At 35.5% G+C, this 19,680-nt stretch overlaps 2 protein-coding genes across 2 annotated transcripts; one reads left to right on the forward strand and one right to left on the reverse strand.

Moving 5' to 3' along the window:
• Nucleotides 1-3,175: 3,175 nt before the first annotated feature.
• On the forward strand, nucleotides 3,176-9,619 carry LOC110878813 (NAD kinase 2, chloroplastic). Its single transcript, XM_022127180.2, has 8 exons — nucleotides 3,176-3,642; nucleotides 4,899-6,500; nucleotides 6,583-6,704; nucleotides 7,507-7,648; nucleotides 7,724-7,948; nucleotides 8,033-8,107; nucleotides 9,031-9,132; nucleotides 9,257-9,619. Exons 1-8 carry the CDS (start codon nucleotides 3,421-3,423, stop codon nucleotides 9,458-9,460), a joined length of 2,694 nt encoding a protein of 897 aa, XP_021982872.1. The 5' UTR covers nucleotides 3,176-3,420; the 3' UTR covers nucleotides 9,461-9,619.
• Nucleotides 9,620-10,792: 1,173 nt separating this feature from the next.
• Nucleotides 10,793-16,159, reverse strand: LOC110878812 (cycloartenol Synthase). The gene is made up of 19 exons (XM_022127178.2): nucleotides 16,038-16,159; nucleotides 15,655-15,858; nucleotides 14,196-14,381; nucleotides 13,997-14,086; nucleotides 13,730-13,924; nucleotides 13,558-13,642; nucleotides 13,307-13,473; nucleotides 13,038-13,226; nucleotides 12,845-12,958; nucleotides 12,623-12,745; nucleotides 12,430-12,552; nucleotides 12,252-12,350; nucleotides 12,103-12,159; nucleotides 11,992-12,038; nucleotides 11,761-11,904; nucleotides 11,492-11,669; nucleotides 11,340-11,420; nucleotides 11,169-11,252; nucleotides 10,793-11,087 (listed from the first exon to the last, which is right to left on the reverse strand). Exons 2-19 carry the CDS (start codon nucleotides 15,850-15,852, stop codon nucleotides 10,971-10,973), a joined length of 2,277 nt encoding a protein of 758 aa, XP_021982870.1. The 5' UTR covers nucleotides 15,853-15,858; nucleotides 16,038-16,159; the 3' UTR covers nucleotides 10,793-10,970.
• Nucleotides 16,160-19,680: the final 3,521 nt, after the last annotated feature.

Genomic DNA, 19,680 nt, shown 5'->3' on the forward strand with positions numbered 1-19,680 from the left:
TTGAATTTTTGGAATAATTGTTAAAATAATACATTTTAACTTGACACAATTATGTATTGGTACATGAATAATTTCCCAATGATGGGTGTAGTCATACTCGTATTCTTATACTTGTATATTTTTGCCAAGTATCGGTGGCATATTCCGGTGTATATTTATACGTACGAGAATACGTATTTTATTTTGTTTATTAAGTATCTTATACTTAATGTTTGTATTTATTTTTCCGAAATAATATTTCTAATAAAAATCCATCAATATATATTCCCAAAATATATATTTAAGAAATATTACATAGAAAAATTATTTATAATTTTTCCCTTGCCAAAAATATTTATATTTTCATATAAACCTTAAAAATAATATATTTTCAAGTCTAGCTTAGAAAATGTATATAAATCTATTTTTCACCCAAAAATAATGTGTTTCATGTTTATTTAAGAAAATATATATTTTCTCCCAAAAATAATATATCTTCTAATATTTCCAAGAAAAATATATATTTTTATTTACCAAAAATAATATATTTTCTCCTTGTCAAAAATATGATATATTTTTGTAATAATTGTAAAAATCATATTTTTGTTCTTTTGGTGTCCAAAATACCAATTACCAAAATATACTTATGAATTAAATTCCGGAATATTTTTGTGAGTTATATTCCTTGTTCGGTTTCTCCATATTTTGGCCATAAATTATATATTCATTTCTTGGAATTTTGGTAGTATTTTGTATTGTAATTTCTTGGTATTTTGATGAGTTATATTATTTCAAGTCCTAAAATAATATAACTAATACACATAATATACAAATAATCACACACATGGTGACATCTAAATATATATTCTCCTAAATATATATTTAGTCACTTTTATTACCAAAAACCAACCTCCAATATTTTGTAATTTTGTAATAAGATTTATGGCAAACTTTATATGAAAATTCATGGTTTAAAATATACTTGTAATTACTTGTTTAAAAATATTTTTTTAAGTGTTTAATTTTTAGAAAAATTTTGCCATAGTTTCCCCTTAAAAATGGAGGTTTCCATACTTTCAAAGCATATCATTTTCTTTTATAAATCATCACAATCAACAACAAATCAACCAATACTTACCAATTTGCCAAAATCAAGCATTAGTCACTACTTCATGAACTTGAAAATTTATAAAAATTTGTAGTAACTTGCTAGGGTGTTTAGTAAGCTTAGTTACCCTTCAAAGTGTGGTTGTTTATTTAAAAACATCATTATTAAAGAATTAGATGTTTACAACTTGTAAATAAATTTCTAAAAATATTTCTTCTTGAGTTTTTCTTGTTAAATATATATTTCTACACTTGATTAACCACTAAAAATGTGGTTAATCTCTTTAAGAACCAAGCTTATGTAAATCTTGTATTTTAACTTGGTTTCTTGAAAAATCATTCTTGAAATCATATGTTTACAAGACTTTATATTCACTTTGATCATCATACTTCAAGAAAAACAATTTATACTTTCAAGTTCATGCTTAACATATGGATGATTACTTTGATCTTAACATAATCATCCTCTCATCTTGCTAGATTATGTCTTTAATCACCATCTAGCAAGATCATATGATGTTTAACATCATATACACAAACAATCAATAATCAACAAGCATAACAATACTTAAACAATATGTATTCTTATGATTTTTAAACTTATGTTCAAGTTTCATGTTCTTGATTCATTATGTTCTTCAAGATTAGTTACTTGTATCATTCTTTAACCAACTAAATAAGATGTAAAATGGAGTGTAGATGATCTTACTACTAGCTCAAGGTAGGGATGATCACAAGATGAGGATGAAGTGGTTAAAAGCTTATGTGAGAGGTCATTCAACTTCCAAGAGTTCCTAGCTTCCTTGTATTGCTTCTTACACTTTTGTATATGTATGGAATGGATGAATGTTGAAAGATGAAGGTGGTGGTGCTTGGGTGGTTCACGGCCGTGAGTGAAGGGAGAGGAGGAAGAAGAGTGAAGTGTGAAGGTGGGTTGTGAGAATGAATGTTATGATCTTTAGGTTAGTCTTTATAAACTCCAACATTACTAAATCTAGTGGATAATATGTTATAAAAGATGAGACATAATCTTATAAAATATGCAAATAAAATCCACATGTGGGGCCACCTTGTCTAGCCGTGAATAGGTGGGTGGTATAGATTAGGGTGTAACTCTTTGTTAGATTAAATGGTTGAAATCTAATGTTATAGTTAGGTTATTTAGTTATTAGAATGTTATATATTGTGTTATGATGTTCGGGGACGATAACTAGCTCGGAAATGTTAAAACAATGCTTCTAGTGAAAATTTGGTGTTTCGGGTAGTGTCCGGTTGTTCGGTTGGTTACCGGTTCGTTAAGGTGCTAAACTACGCAGTTTAGTGTGCTTTAAGTTACCTTTTGTGACAGTTAAAACATTCAGGACCATTTAACTATATTTCTGCTTGATATTAAGTTGTTTAAATGCTGAATTTTGCTGAATTCTACAGAATTCTGCAGTTTGTGTGAGTTTTAGTCACTTTCCGGCACTTAAACTATCTCTAGGAAGACAGTTTTGTGATCCTTACTCCCCTACACACTATACTTAGTGTAACTCTTGGTTTATGGCTCATTCTGTGTTTCAATACCATGTTTGTCTATGTACTGAACTCTGTCAGCATTTTTCTAATTTGTTTGATAACTGTGCTAGCTTTGTTTCGTGCATCATTCGAATCAATAAAGTGTTGCATGCAATAATGATATGACATTTGCAATATATGATGCACATGTATATATGATTATTTGAAAACATTCATGTCATAAATATTAAATCAGCACAGTCATTAAGCACTAATTACTGTTTAATAATTGTACGGATACATGCAAATTTGACAATTGTCACATAAACAAATTTACGAAAGAAGTGAAGTAACTTTCTTTTAAGAGCACGGAATAGGTTTGATTAAATATTAATAATATATACAATTATATCCAGTATAATCCTATCTATAACAAAGCTATTAATATACGTATTATAATTGCTGTATATATGTAGTGAAAAAAATTTCCTCTATTTTTACCTTCTAATTCTTTTTATTTATTTGTAAAATAGTAATTTTTCACCTAACTTAATAATATTTTAACCTGTAACAAACTAGTGTTGTTTGTAGGTGGTGAGGTAAAATTTGTGTGGCGGACCCTTTCCTCTTCGTCACCATCAAAATCAGAGCTTCAGAAATGGACACAACCCAAAATTCCACAATCAAACATCAAAGAATCACATCACACTTCACAAACCAACAAAACCCTAATCGAACACATCACCTCGTTATCACCCACAATTCCTAATTTTCTCAATCAACACTACACTACACACCTACCTCATTACTTTCACATTCCTATGGTGCTCTGCTGACATGACGTCATCGTCATTTCACTCCGTGATCGTCAACATGAATCGAACTGCTTCAATTGTACGAATTTTAACCCCGAAACCCTATCTATTTGAGCTACACCGATCCAGTAGTTTTGTTGGGAATTGGCGGTTACCTGAACGGCGTCGTTTCGGTCTGGTTGTTGTTGCTGCTGGTGCTGAGCTCTCTAATCCTTTCTCAGTTAATATTGGTTTGGATTCTAAGGTGCATTGTTTATCACTTTTAGCTTTTTTTTTATCAGTTATTAAACATAATTGTGTTGTGTTTGTGTGGTAGATTTAGATCTGTAATTTGTTGGTTATTGTTTGTGTGGGATATTGTTAGTTAGGGTTTAGTGTTTTATTGTTACTATAGTTAGAAGATATGATTTGAAATAGATTTTAATTATGGAAGAGTTAACTCTCTGTAGATTGTGAAATAGGTGGGGATTTTTGGATCTCATTTGCAAAATGGTTATAATGATATGAAAAATTATGACCGAAATTAGATAAGTTAGGTAGTTGGAATTAATTCCAATAATCATTTTCTTTCATGACAACTTGTTAAATATTACTAGGTGTTCTATGGAATCTTAATTATAACCCTAAATAATCTGAAAAGATATAATCTGTTTTCGTCAAACATTCTGAACACCCCCTTGATTGAGTTATGTTGTGCATTTTAAGATATTTCTTGGAATTTGAAAATGGAAAAACTTGTTAAATTTGAGCCTGGTTTAAGTTATTTAACCAAGTAGCATCATGTTAGCGGTTTTTAGTTTTCGTATCAAAGATGAAATTTTTAAATTTATAAATTCCTATTATCAATGTTAAGTTAATGCTCTAGCTGAATGTTTACTCCATTTTAAGGCATTAAAACAGTAACTGTGTTGAACCACAAGTAACAAGTTCATTGACCTAGGAATTCATGAGATATTTTAACAGTGTTTCTAAAGTGTCTTTTAATGTCAAGTATGTTAACCATGGTGTTCATACTATCAAGCGTACTTTCCTGCTGCCTGTTTCACACGTATATATTTGACTTAAGATATTCACCTGAAATATATTAAAAAAATTAAGTAGCACCAATGCTACATAATACAGGTAGTGGTCATAGTTTCGACCCATTAAGAATGGTTGATTCAGGTTATGTTTTATCCCTAACGGGTCAAATAGATTAAATAAAAAAGACGCATCTAAAGGAAACGCGTTGAAAGTCGCTCATAGTGTATCAGTAATGTGTCAATGCATAAACTTCCTAAATTATTTTAGAATACAAAAGACACATTTTTAACCCACTGTTAGTTACACTCAGGTGCACCCAAGCTTACGTGCTGCTAGTAGCACATACCATTTCCCCTTAATATAATTTTCAATTTAACTTTTATTGGAAACGTGGGAAATCTTTGTTGCATACTAGTTTGCGAAACGTCATTGACGACATTAAATGACTAATTTCTTAGTTTTGTTTATAATTTCTAGGCATACCAATCCCACAATTTGACACAATTACCTTGGGTGGGTCCGCTTCCGGGAGATATAGCCGAAGTCGAAGCATACTGCAGAATTTTTAGAGCTGCTGAAAGCCTTCACAATTCAATAATGGACACATTATGTAACCCACTCACTGGTGAATGCAGTGTTAATTATGCTTTTCCTTCAGAAAACAAACCACTACTCGAAGATAAGATAGTCTCTGTTCTTGGTTGTATGATATGCCTTCTGAATAAAGGACGTGAAGATCTATTATCTGGCCGATCAACAATCACGAAAGCATTCACTGTTTTCGATGTAGATATAATGGAAGACAAGCTTCCACCGCTTGCTATTTTCAGGCGTGAAATGAAACGATATTGTGAAAGTTTACATGTTGCTCTCGAAATCTTTTTAACACCAGATGATTCTAGAAGCCGGGTCGTTTGGAGAAAACTTCAACGGCTGAAAAATGTTTGTTACGATTCCGGTCTTCCGCGAGAGGATGATTATCCACCTCACTCGTTATTCGCTAATTGGGATCCTGTTTATATATCCACTTCAAAAGAAGATATCGGACCAAGTGATTCTGAAGTTGCATTTTGGAGGGGTAGCCAATTGACGGAAGAAAGTTTGAAGTGGTTGCTTGAAAAGGGGTTTAAAACGATCGTAGATCTTAGAGCTGAGGGTGTGAATGATATATTCTACGAAACAGCGTTGCAAGATGCACTTTCATCTGGGAAAGTTGACCTGGTCAAACTCCCGGTTGAAGTCGGGAACGCACCATCAATTCAGCAGGTTGAGATATTTTCAACCTTGATATCCGACTCGAATAAAAAACCGATTTATCTTCACAGTAAAGAAGGTGTTTGGAGAACCTCCGCAATGGTGTCTAGATGGAGACAATATATATCTCGTTACAGTTCACCCAATACCATTCGAATTCAAGATAACGAAGAATCTTCAACCACAAGTAACCAGTACAAAAGCAGTAACGGGGCCCACACGGAAGTGTTGAATAAAAGTGATGATGATCAAAATGAGGTTTCTGTTGATCTCTGTGTAAATCCTATTGAATCCCAGTTACCACCTAGAAATATTTTCTCCAGAAAAGATATGTCTGTATTTTTAAAAAGTAAAACGTTTTCCCCTTCGACTTATTTTACTTCTGAACACAAAAGAATGAAGAAACAAAATGGTTCAACAAATGGTTCAGCAACCAATGGGAACTTGTCTAATTACAAAAACGTCCTTCAGAATCAAGGTAATTCGCGTTCCGATTTAAAAGAATTCAACGATGCAGATAGGCAAGTGACACGTGTCACACAAACAGATAGTTTAGAGGGATTAAGCGATGAAGATGCGGAAGTGATTGAGGGAAATATGTGTGCTTCAACAACTGGGGTTGTAAGAATCCAATCAAGAAAGAAAGCAGAAATGTTTTTAGTGAGAACGGATGGGGTTTCTTGCACTCGAGAAAAAGTAACCGAATCGTCGTTAGCTTTTACTCATCCTAGCACCCAACAACAGATGCTTATGTGGAAATCATCACCCAAAACTGTGTTATTGTTGAAGAAGCTTGGCCAAGAATTAATGGAAAAAGCTAAAGAGGTACTTCCGTTACAATATTAATCAGAAGAATATTTTTGTCACGTAATATTTCATTTGAATTGGTGTTCGGTTTGAAACGCAGGTTGCCTCTTTCTTGTATCACCAAGAAAATATGAATGTTCTTGTAGAACCGGAGGTTCACGACGTTTTTGCAAGAATACCTGGGTTTGGGTTTGTACAGACTTTCTACAGTCAAGATACTAGGTATTGTGTTTATATAAGTTAAGAGGTGGAAATTTTAACCCGTTTACTAATAAATGGGCTGATTTGGTTTGTGTTTAAAATCTAATAAGTCAAACTGGTAAAATTGAGAAAGGTAAGCTATGAAGCAAACAGGTCGTAAGTTGCTCAATATTTGTATCTGTTGCATATAACCTCCTAAATCATTAATTTCATAAATTAGTTTATTATTGAAAAAGGAGTAAAATGTCATTTTCGTCCCTGAAGTTTGGCCAGTTTTGCGACTTTCGTCCAAAGGTTTGTTTTTCTGCATCTGGATCCAAATGGTTTGAAATCTTACCATTTTCATCCGGCTCGTTAACTCCATCCATTTTTCTCCGTTAAGCCAAGGATATTTCTGTCTTTTTTGTTAACTTAAAGGGCAATTTGGTCTTTTTCACGTTATGTAATCTTCATTTAACATTTAGCATAATGCTAAATGTAACCTGGCTAAATTGAAAAAAAAATAACCGAATTGCCCTTTAAGTTAACAAAAAAGACGAAAATACCCCTGACTTAAGGGATAAAAATGGATGGACTTAACGAGCTAGATGAAAATGGCAAGATTTCAAATCTTTTGGATCTATATGCCGAAAAACAAACTTTTGGACGAAAGTCGCAAAACTGGCCAAACCTCAGGGACGAAAATGGCATTTTACTCTTGAAAAGGCAAAAGTTAGGAGAAAAAGCGTTCCAGGTGAACCCAACCCTACTTGACCCTTATATAAAGTAACACCTTTTGAATTGAACCTGATACCTGAGCTACCATTTTGTCATCTTCATATAGTGATCTTCACGAGAGGGTAGATCTGATTGCTTGTTTGGGGGGAGATGGGGTCATTCTGCATGCATCAAACTTGTTCAGAGGTGCTGTGCCGCCTGTTGTATCCTTCAATCTCGGGTCTCTTGGTTTTCTCACTTCACATGCTGTAAGCATCTAACTTAGCGGGTTTAACAATGTTACCATTTTTTTAATGATTCGTTTATAAATTTCTGTGGTACAGTATGAAGACTATAAGCAGGATTTGAAACGGGTCATCCATGGAAACAACACCTTGGAAAGTGTTTATATAACTCTTAGAATGCGTCTTCGCTGTGAGATATTCAGAAACGGGAAAGCCATGCCGGGTAAAGTTTTCGATGTTCTAAATGAGGTTGTGGTTGACCGCGGTTCAAACCCGTATCTTTCCAAGGTGGAGTGCTATGAACATGACCGTCTGATTACTAAGGTTGGTTGTTAAGTTAGTTAACTCATGGTGTGATGGTGCAATTTTTTATTTATAACATGACCTAAGATTTATTCTATCGAATAGGTGCAAGGTGATGGAGTCATAGTAGCAACACCTACAGGAAGTACAGCTTACTCTACATCTGCAGGAGGTTCCATGGTATGCTAAAATTAATAAAGAGAGTAAAATGCCATTTTTGTCCCTGAGGTTTGGCCAGCTTTGTGACTTTCGTCTAAAGGTTTGTTTTTCCGCATTTGGATCCAAAAGATTTAAAATCTTGCCATTTTCATTTGGCTCGTTAACTCCATCCAAGATTTAAAAGAACGGAAATGAGTTTTGAGGCGTTTTCCCTTCGCATCACGAGGCGTAAGCCCGAGGCGAAACAAGGCGTAAGGCTGAGGCAGTATTAATAAATAAATATAAAAATTATATATATATTATAAAAATAATAATACTAACTAATTTCATCATCAAAATCGCACACAAAAAAGACATGAAATGCTTGAAATTGACACAAAAAGTCAAAAACATCAAAAACAACTATCAAAATCCCCTGAGGCGCACCTGAGCGCAGCAGCCTTTCTTAGCGCCTCAGTCCCTCTGAGGTGCATATACAATAAAAACCCCATGAGGCGCTCCTCAGGCTCGTTTTTTGGCCGTTTCGCCTCAAGGCACGCCGCCTCAAGCGTTTTTCAAAACCATGACTCCATCCATTTTTCTCCGTTAAGTCAGGGTGTTTTTCGTCTTTTTTTGTTAACTTATAGGGCAATTCGGTTTTTTTTTTTCAGGGGTATTCGGTCTTTTCACATAAAGTGTAAAAGACCGAATTGCCTTTTAAGTTAGCAAAAAGGACGAAAATACCCCTGACTTAACGAAGAGTAATAGATGGAGTTAACTAGCCGGATGAAAATGGCAAGATTTCAAACATTTTGGATCCAGATGCGGAAAAACAAACCTTTAGACGAAAGTCACAAAGCTGGCCAAACCTCAGGAAGAAAAGTGTCATTTTACTCTAATAAAAAATAAAATCACATAATAAGGTTACACGAGGCTTAAGTTTTAAGGGCATGCTTTGTATGCAGGTACATCCAAATGTTCCATGCATGCTTTTTACTCCGATTTGTCCACATTCTCTCTCGTTCAGACCTGTTATACTTCCCGATTCTGCTCATCTTGAGTTAAAGGTCACTCTCTCTCTCTCTCTCTCATAACACATGAATACAGTTAAACAAGACTCATGCATACAGATTCAGTGGGACTTTTTGGTTGTGGGTCAAATTTATTTGAAAATTGTTTGTTTTGATGCAGATACCAGTAGATGCACGAAGTAATGCTTGGGTATCATTTGATGGAAAGAGAAGGCAACAGCTCTCAAGGGGAGATTCGGTGCGTATATGCATGAGTCCGCATCCACTCCCAACGGTCAACAAGTTTGACCAAACGGGGGATTGGTTTCGCAGCTTGATTCGATGCCTGAATTGGAATGAAAGACGAGATCAGAAGGCTCTCTGATCTTAATTTTGAATCTTTTACCAAATTGTTGTAAATTTAGTGTACATATTATACAGGTGAGTGGAAACAAATATAGAGGGAGCCTAGAACTTGTACGGTACAAGATATGAGTGCTTATGAATTACAATCATTGCTATAAGAGAAAATGGTTTTAACCAAGGTTGGAGAACTCGCTAGTCGTTAGTCGGCCGATGAGGTGGGGACTAGCGACTATTCGGGATTACTCGTGATTAATCGGGATTAATTGAATCATGTTTTTTACATGTAATTTTCAGTTTTATGTATACATACATATACACATTTTTATCGGTAAATATTTTAAGTAGTTAGGTTTTAACTTTTACTCATAATCATTGCGACCTTGCCAAAAGTTTTCATAATCACATCTTTTGATGTTTGCTGTAAGGAAGAGACTTGTTTTGCATACAGTGGTGTGAATAGTGTTTTACAAACAAAAAAAAAGAATAAAAAGCCTTGTCAATACCGTTGGTAAAGATATAACTGAAATTGTAGTTTCTTTTTAAAAAAGCGTAGAAAGTGAAGCTTTTTTTAAGTTAATCTTTCTATTTCAAAAGATTTCAATATGATCTCCATGGTCATATTGCTCATATTCCACCTCAAAAGAGTCGTAGAACAGTTTTATAGATCAATTTCGGCCAGACTGAAGAGACTGTTTATGAATTATCATCACAAGTAAGTTTAGAAATTGTTTACATTTACATGAATAGATTAAATCGTTATTACGACCGTAGATAAACCCTAGCGATACCAAAGATGTCTAACATACCGAAACGTTGTGGTTCAAGTTCCTTATCAAACATATGTAGATTAGGTTCGAGCAAGGGGTAAATGAGTCGAGCTACTCGAGATTGACTCACCTAAATTTTGAATCGAGCCGAGTTTAACAAAACCCATCCTATATTGGAGCTCAGTTAGAAAACAAGGCAACAAGCTCGAGTCCGAACTTCATATATCAAGCTTAACTTAGCTCGTGAGTCCAAATGAGCGTATTGGTTATATAATTCTTACTTAATGTATTGAATATATTTATATTTGCATAACAATTCCTATCATATAAATTATTATGATAAAGATAACTAAATGATATATTATATAGAATAGAAAAGCTTATAATTATAAATGAATATAAAAAGTTCTAACATTTATAAATACAAAATTAAAAAAATAACGAATACTAAAGTCAGGTATGAGTCGAGCTTGTGTTTGAAAAACTACTTAAATCAACAAAGCTTAATCTTGAGGCGTTTCTCTCTTTAACTTCAAAATATTTAAATTGTTAGTTGATTTGCATATTTAAAAATCCATTCAAAAGAGCAACAAAAACAAGATAGCAATGATATAAATCCATTATCTGATGCAGAAAAGATCTCATCTTTATGGAACTACCAGAGTTCAGTTGCTCAAAATGTTCAAAGAATTTACTAAAGGATAGCATCTGAAAGGTTAAAACTAACGGATGACTAATATTGCAACGTAATCTGGGGTAAATTCAAGATTGTGCCTGAAGTACTCGGCAGCGATATTCTCCCAACGCCCAAATAGGGAAGATGTTTCTGTATGCAGCATACGTGATCATGCAGTTCCTGTTAAACACCCCCATGATCTCCTGCACATTCTCAAACAAAATAAAATATTTGTTATTTTGAATATTCTAACTGGACCGAAGGTGCAAACGACATGAGATTACCTCTTGCGGGAAATCTCCATTTTCCAACTGAGAATTAATCAATACTCGGGCCGCAGAGTGCAACGGCTTTGGATCTCTTTTCGCCTGAAAAATATTTAAAAAAAATACAACTTTCTCTTCATGAATCATAGCAAAGATAACGTAAATACGTTAGGATTTTGTTATTTATACCTGCTCAGCATCAATGAGCGCTAACATAGCCCACCCTGTATTTACCACATGCGACCGATTTCCCTCAAGATTGGTATACACCTGTATTGAAAACATCAGCACAACGATGCAGGTGCGATGTGAACAAAAAAAATCAAAATTCCAATTTTGACCTTGTTCTGACAAGAGAGGTAGCTCTCTCCCCATCCGCCGGAAGCAAGTTGTTTAGACAACAAAAAGTTACAAGCCTTGCGAATGCTAGAGCAGTTAGAGTAGTTCTTTCCAGCAGCCACTAGCCCTTTGACCCCGAACCACGTGCCATACGTGAAGCAAACCGCCCACGAGCCGTACCTAGTGAACGTATTGCAAAGTGATCTGATCAAATTCTATGCATATGACATATGTAGGATCATTTCACTAGATAATAAGGTGTGAAACGAACCATGAACCATCTGATGCTTGGATTGATTCGATGAAAGCAGCAGCTTTATTAATGCAACGTTGTACTTCTTCTTTCCTATGGCCAGGGTACAATTTCATAAATGCCACCAGAGCTTGAATTGCAGCAGAGGTACACTCCACGTACCTGAATGATCATACGCAGTTCGTAAACAATCACAAATATCCACAAATTTAAAAGATAAATATTGGAAATTAGGTCTTGATATCTTACGGATAGTCGATAACAATGTCACCAAAAGTTTCAGCAGGATTTACCAACTGAGACAAATAAGAATGTCAGATTACGTGTTAAATAATAATCAAATTTATACTGCATGCATACCTCTAACCAGCTGTAGGATCTTGTCAGTTCATATGTTGCAAAACTACCATTTGAGTTCTGAAATGATATTTAGCAAACCAGAAACAGCATATTATGAATCACCGAGATAACACATGTGAGATAAATTACAAATTTACAACTAAAATTACCTGTAAAGATAGAATAACATTGACGGCATCATACAGCCGGTCTGCATCCAATGGCTCATCAACAAGTTCTGACGGCAATTTTGAAAGCAAAAGTGCAGCCTAATAGAAAGCAAATAGAGCGTGTTAGCAGTTAACAAACTGACAACATGAATATGATAAAGAATAAAGGAATAATTACCTTTAGCCCTTCTGCAGTACAATCTGAAATGGGCCAACCATGGTCTGCGGTTGAAAATGGCCAAGCACCTTTTGAAATATGACGGTACCAATAATCGAGATCACCATCGCAGTCTTCTAACACCTGTAAAAAAACAAGAAATGAAAAATTAGCAATAACAAAAGTTAATATTCAGTGTAACTGTAAGGTTTACCTGTGAATTCTTTATATACATGTGTCCTTTTTTCAATGTTGGACCAAAGTCTTCAATGAGGTTTGTAGCAATAATTGCTTGTATGGCGAATGCAGTATCCCACAACTGACTACCATTATAGCCCTGCATTACATGAAATTCCATTTATTCTGTGATAGGTGTTATATACATCAATACATGATATAATGATGAAAAGTCAACCAGTGGTCAACATCTGCATACCTGCATTTTCATGCCATCTTCAGCAAGCCACAGAAAATCAGGTATTCTTGGGAGATGCAACTTAAAAGCCTCTGAGTTCGGGTCTTCTGCCCAGCAGCAGAGCATATTTAACACCTGAATAAAAGATTACAGGTTTAGATAAAAATGTAATAACAGAAACAAACATAACTCAAACAGCATACAACCGAATTACCTTGTTTACTGGTCCTATGCATATATAACGAGTATTTTCATCCTCATAATGAATATGTTCCATTGCAGTGCGAAGAGCCTTCTCTCTCAACTTCTTCCCAGGCCATCTCATTAAAACAGGCTCCACAAACTTGTCAAGAGTTGCCCAAAGTATGTCTTGTACGAGTGGGTGTGGGTAGTAAAGATCTTCCTGCAAATAAGTAAAATAAATTATTTAAAATAGCATAAATAAAACAGATGTAAACAATATCGGAGTTAATCGATACGAACCTTTGCACAAAGGTTTCGGGCATCGTTCCAATTTATGTCATGATAGGGGACCGTAAAAAGTTCCTTTCTCAAGGCTAGAACTGTGGATGTGATAGGCCCCACAAACTTCCTCCCATATAAGTATGACATAGGCAGGTAAACCATTCGACAGTGACACCACATCCTACCTGAAGAAATCATAAGTAGGTTTGACTAAAAGTTATAATACGTTTGCATAATAATGAATGAATTAATGATGACGAGGCACTCACCTGGATGCACAGGAAGGAAATACGGAAGGATCCACATCTCAGGAGGCATCGGATTATTTCCGGACCACTCGAATACACCGAGTACCTATTTTTAGCAACATATATGAGAATACAGATACATAACATGTAAATATGTAATCAAATAAACAAGGTCAAGGACAAGTAGCTATACGGAAAGCCAGAATTTCCCCCAGGATGTTATATAAGTGGCACCACCATGGTCCAAAATCCATTTCCGCCCTTTCTCCATTGCTCCTTCACCATCGTTAGCCCCTTCACCAAGCAATCTCAAAGTAACATAGTTCAAGGAACTACCGAACATGGTGCTATGGCCCTCAATGTGTAGACCCCATCCACCATCTACATTCTGTCGTTATGACATTCTATTAGTCTCAGTGACTTGAAAACATAAAAGATAAAGAAAAACAGAGAAGCATGCCTGATGATTGTAAATGTAACGGCAGATCTCCCGTTTATGCTCTTTAGATAGGACTGCATTCAGTGCCCCAGTAATAGTTAGAGTGATAACCTGATTCATTAGATTAACTTGCACTGTCAGCATACGGATAGAAATATTCTTTTAAACTTGAAACTGTAGTACGAATGCTAGAAAACTATGCATGAAAGACGAGACTAACCAAACCAGGCAATAAAAACATAGGGCCGCCATAGTCTCCCGGCCAATGTCCGTCATCCGCCTGAAGGGTTGAATGAAAACCGATAGCTCTTCTTAATACATTTGTTACTTTATCATCAGTGATATCTTCGGCGTCTTTTATATTGACTTTTGGTGGGAAAGCAGAGAGTGATCTCTCCTTTGCAAACTACAATATTTGAAAATAAAATGAAAACAGCATCAGATGTAAAAGGATACACTAGAACGAGCAAATATAGAACTTTATGGAATAAAGAAAACTGGGTATTTCACCACTTGAGGTTATAACGAGTTAACGACAGTCTAATTTCTGAACTTCTGCCACTAACCAAGCGACATACTAGCATAAGAAATTAAGAATTATCTTAAAAACCCACAAAGAAACTGAAGTGTTCATATCCTTCATATATAAGTGGATGCATATATAACCTATGCGAGCGAGGGGGTTTGATGAAACTATACATTATTTTAATAACAAATTCTGTAATCCCAGTAAACCTAAGTATCATCCTATAGTTACTAATCCAGTTAACCAAAAAGAAAAAAAAGTACATCACCCTCACAGTTCATCTCTAGAACATGTTATCTAGTTGTTAATAATCCAAAATTTTAGAATAACTTTACTTTTGACATGCAAAATCACATGTCATTTTAGGCCATAGTTGTACAAAGCCAACAAAAACCAGCCAGCAGGCATATTCAAGCTATAGGTCCACACCAAAATAAAGACAGACATAATAACATGAAAGTGAGAGGATGTAATGCTGGCATAGAGGTAGGCCCGTATTATTTATTACTTCCTCAGATCCTCATCCAAATCAGCCATATCACGTGTACCTGGTAACTTAACCTTTCATCATCAGATCATATCTGGTGCTATGCTGTAATCATCAATCGTGTAACTCAATCTCCATTTTACGCAATAAGACTTCTATCCTTTTACCCATAGCTTAGGGGACCATCATTTACACCCTTCAACCTTTACATTAATTCCACTTCTTTATCTTTCAAATCTAGGCATTATTATAACAACCTTTACATTAATTCCACTTCTTTACCTTTCAAATCTAGGCATTATTATAACTTAACTGCCAACATTTTCAACACTCATAACTGATAACTCACATCAACCAACAATCAAAATAGACGGCTAGCTTGTAAATATATCTCATATATTTTGTTTCTAGGGCTCAAAAACAAAATGCAATTACCCTATTACATCTAAATAAGCCACTATAAGTCTAAAACCAACATTTTCTAGCCTCAATTAACCACAAACAGTACCAATACAGCTTGCAAGTATGTTCATAACTTAAAAGTAAAAACAACACATGTTCAAATCATCAAATATACACAATGTAAAACCCTAGCATATCAATTACAAACAGATATTCAGTTTCAACAGCAAATGTCATAGCCACGTGGCGCAATCTAAATCGAACCTGCATACGCATAAGCAGATCTGAACTGTGCTTCTTCTCGAACCGATTCTCATGAAACGTCTGGCGAACCTTCTCGATTTCGGCGAGCTCCTCAACGGAGCCTAGCGTCGGATCAAACTCCCAAAACTGCCGGCCAACGTGATCGTTCGTCGTACGGAGCCACGGACTCCCTCCCTCTGCGATCTTCAGTCTCCACATTGTTTACTTCACAATCAAATGACAAAAGTTATTAGATCGTTGCGATTTCAGGTTCATGCTCAACAATTACACTAACAGAACAGTTAGATATGCAGGAATTTATGCATGTTGAACAGATTTGGAGCACAATTGCGTGTTAGAATAAGCTTTGGAAGTAAATTATTTGCAAATTTGAGTATGATTACCGATTTGGTGGGGGAGAATAGGGGCCGAGTGAGACTATAGATAGATACAGCTAGTGACTTCTTACAGCTGCTACATTACATATCTTGGTCCAGAAAGTTTGTTTTTCAGAAGTCCTTGAAGAATTTTGTTGCTACAAGAACAATCCCTTTTCTAGTTTTGCTCACTAAAATATCCTTTATATCTTTAATATAAATCATCATCATCATCATACTCAGTAAATCTCACCAATAGCAAAGCTAAGGTAGGGTCTGAGGAGGGTAAGATGTAGACAGCCTTACCTCTACCCCGTAGGAATAGAGAGGCTGCTTCCAGTGAGACCCCCAGCTCGATAGTAGTTTTGCATCAAGCCTTAGACATAAGGCACATAACACTCAGCAATTGAGACAACTGCATTAGTGCATATACCACTTGTCTTCGGCTATCAACGCCACCACATGATGCATGATTAACCACCCCCCCTCTTTTAACGTTATTTTCACGAAATTAGTAAAATAACGTTAAAATTAGTGGACTTTCACTTTTAACCCCCCCCCCCCCCCCCCGAGCGCCCACACATATATACATTATATGCGCATACCGCAAGCGAGGCGTTATATCTTTAATATAAATAATAAATATAATTGTTCTATAATTGTTGTTCCAAGGTTTAGATTGCTGCTAAAAGAAACTTCACATAACTTGAACGAATATATGTAGGAGAAGTGTTGGAGAGGTTATGTGAATTGGTGGGACTCGTGACAACTTGAACGAATATATGTAGGAGAGCTGTTGGAGAGATTGTATGAATTGGTGGGACTCGTGGTTCATGTCATGGTGGGTGGAAGATGATGATGTGATATTTCGTGGGGAAAGAACGAATTAGGTACTCAATTGCTTCACATTTATTGTGTAGATATAAATAGAAACAAGATGCGGTAGGAATGAAGAACGAGGTTTTGAAGTGATAAATAAAGGATATGACAACTTAGTCGTGGGTGTCCTCTAACAATACATTATCTAGATGTAAGCATTGCAAAGACATTTAAGTCCACGTTGAAACACATGGTTGTGAAAATCTTTTTGCATAGTCGTAGGTAAACGTTGAAGGACATTGTAATATAATGTTAAGGTACGTAGTCGTGTGGTTGTCAGCTAGGTGGATCTATAAAGGTAAATCGAGATCAATGCATAGTCCTGGTGTTCCTAGGGTCAAATTGTGTTAGATGCGCAAATCAAAACCAAAGTGTGTACACAAATTCTAGTATATGAGGTTAACATCATATTATCCTTCAATAGCATGTACTCGCGAATTTGATATCAAGTTATACAATAAGTATAACTTTTGGGTAAATTTAATGACTCTATCAAATGTTTATAAATGTATGCTAAAGTATGTGTAAAAACCTTCACATGCCTTGTTATATTTTATTTTTAATTAACTTTTTTTTATTCACTTAAGCTTTGATACCAAGTGTAGTCACTAACTTGAAATTTTATTAAAAGGGGTGTTTTCGCTTAACCAAAATTAATCAAGTCCACGTCTTGAACCTTTATATCTAGGGAACGCTTGAAGAGGTTACTCTGAATTGGTGGGACTCATCTTTCATGTCATATTGGGCGAAGACTGGTGATGTTACCTTTCACGAAGAAGCCAAGCGACTTTTGGACCTAGAAAATAGGATAACACTATGCCAAAGAATGGTTCATCATTGGCATAAAACACTACTAACAACATTGAAATAAGTGATATGAGGGAAGGCCTTACAAAACATTCAAGTAGGCTATATTCCTTTACCTTCCAATATATCTACTACCATTTAGATCTTCTCATGTTGTCACACATGAGCATATGGAAACAGTCATGTTATGACCCATAAAAAACCTCTAGATTTTTGTGATATTCTCGTGTTAATCGTTGGACATTTAACTTCTATACAATCTTATGTTAATTCATAATTTATGCTTGGCAATTAGTGATTTGAATTCAACTATTGTCACACCTTGATTTTCCGGTGGACTCGAACTTAGGGTTTATCTGTGACGATTGATAACAGTATCACATTTGACAGTGGAAGATAGGATGAATAAAATAATAAACGTACAAGCTTGAATATATAAAATAAAATTTGTTACAAGCTGTTTGGTGCAAAATATCCCATAAGGCAGGATCTAATAAAACGGACTTGAGACTATAATGGGTCTCTAGCCAAGGAGTCGCAAGTTCCAAGGTTTAAAAAATACGTCAGTTTTCACTGGTAATACTAAAAAAAGGGTAGTTGCACGGTACCCCTGACCGCGGAAGGGATCTCCCTTCCCAGTTCACCACCCGACAAGGATCCCTGGCGGCAAATACCCATAGCCATCAAAGAGGGGTAAGAAACATGTTTCGAACCCGAGACCTCGAGTGTCCTCGGTCAGGCTTTAAAGCGGGTGTCGGTGGCCACCAAAGTGGCACTAATGGGAATTGAACTTGGGTCTCCATTGGAGAACCCAAGTCACTCCACCACTAGGCCACTTGTGGTGGTTTTCACTGGTAATACTAGTAACCAACTCTTTTGGAAATCTTTTCAAAAATCTTTAATACCATTTGGTATTCATTATCTTTTTAACTTGGAATAAAGTATATCTCTTCTTAGCAGTTTTACATGCTCGTCAAAACACTCGGGGACCGGAAATCAAATGTCGGTACATGATTAATAGACACATCATATTTATTAGTATTTGCGTCCGTAAGGTGTATGCCTACACCCCACGCCTATGTCATGGCCATTTGCAATTAAATGAGTCGAGACGCCCGGACACAGTCATATTAACCCCCAAGTGTTTAATATTATCAAGCATTACGAATTAAAACAGATTATTGCATTTCTAAGACACATATTCGCCCTTCTGCAATACCCGAACCAAGTGGCTAGTGCCATATCCCAAGTCTTTATAAGAAAAATATGCTAAAAGTATTTACTTGTGCTAGTTTTTATAAAATAATGTATAGCACATCCGTATTCAAAGTATGTTAATCTAGGCGCAATTTACTAGAGGCTTTCTAGTCTAGAATGAATAGAAATATTATCCATTAGAATGTTAACGGGTCATTTGTAAGTCTTAGACTTTTACCGGTTAACTTTAAAATATGTTCGGTTCCGCTAGATTAAGAGTTCACCGGATAGAATGTGGTTTATACCCGTACGAGTGCGGAGTCTCGTGTAATATAGGTTTATTAACCAAATGTCGCAACCCCCGACCCCTGCCCCGGGAGGCGGGCGACCGCGAGCTACTCAGAGCCGGTGGTATCGGTGTTTATTAATTTGGCAGCGGAATTTATATCAGGACCGTAGTTAGAAAATAGTTATCAGAGTAAAACACCACATTTTTATAATAATAAATACATGGGAAATTCCCAAGTTTCCATTACAAACATATTTATAGTGATAAACCCTAATTTATTGAATTAAAACATCTTCTTTATTTAGGTAACTTTTATAGCCATTTTTCCAAGCCTTCAGTGCTCTCCAACTGGCTTTGCAACAACTCTCACTAAAAATTATATTTAGTATGTTAATTGTCTATTAAGGAAACCCTGATTGAGAAACCCAAGTAATTCTGCATTAACCCTAAAATTTTCAGAACAATCGGAATCAGGATCAGGGCCCCTAAAACTCGGGG

This window comes from Helianthus annuus, chromosome 9 (genome assembly GCF_002127325.2).
Source record: "Helianthus annuus cultivar XRQ/B chromosome 9, HanXRQr2.0-SUNRISE, whole genome shotgun sequence".
Lineage (NCBI taxonomy): Eukaryota > Viridiplantae > Streptophyta > Magnoliopsida > Asterales > Asteraceae > Helianthus > Helianthus annuus.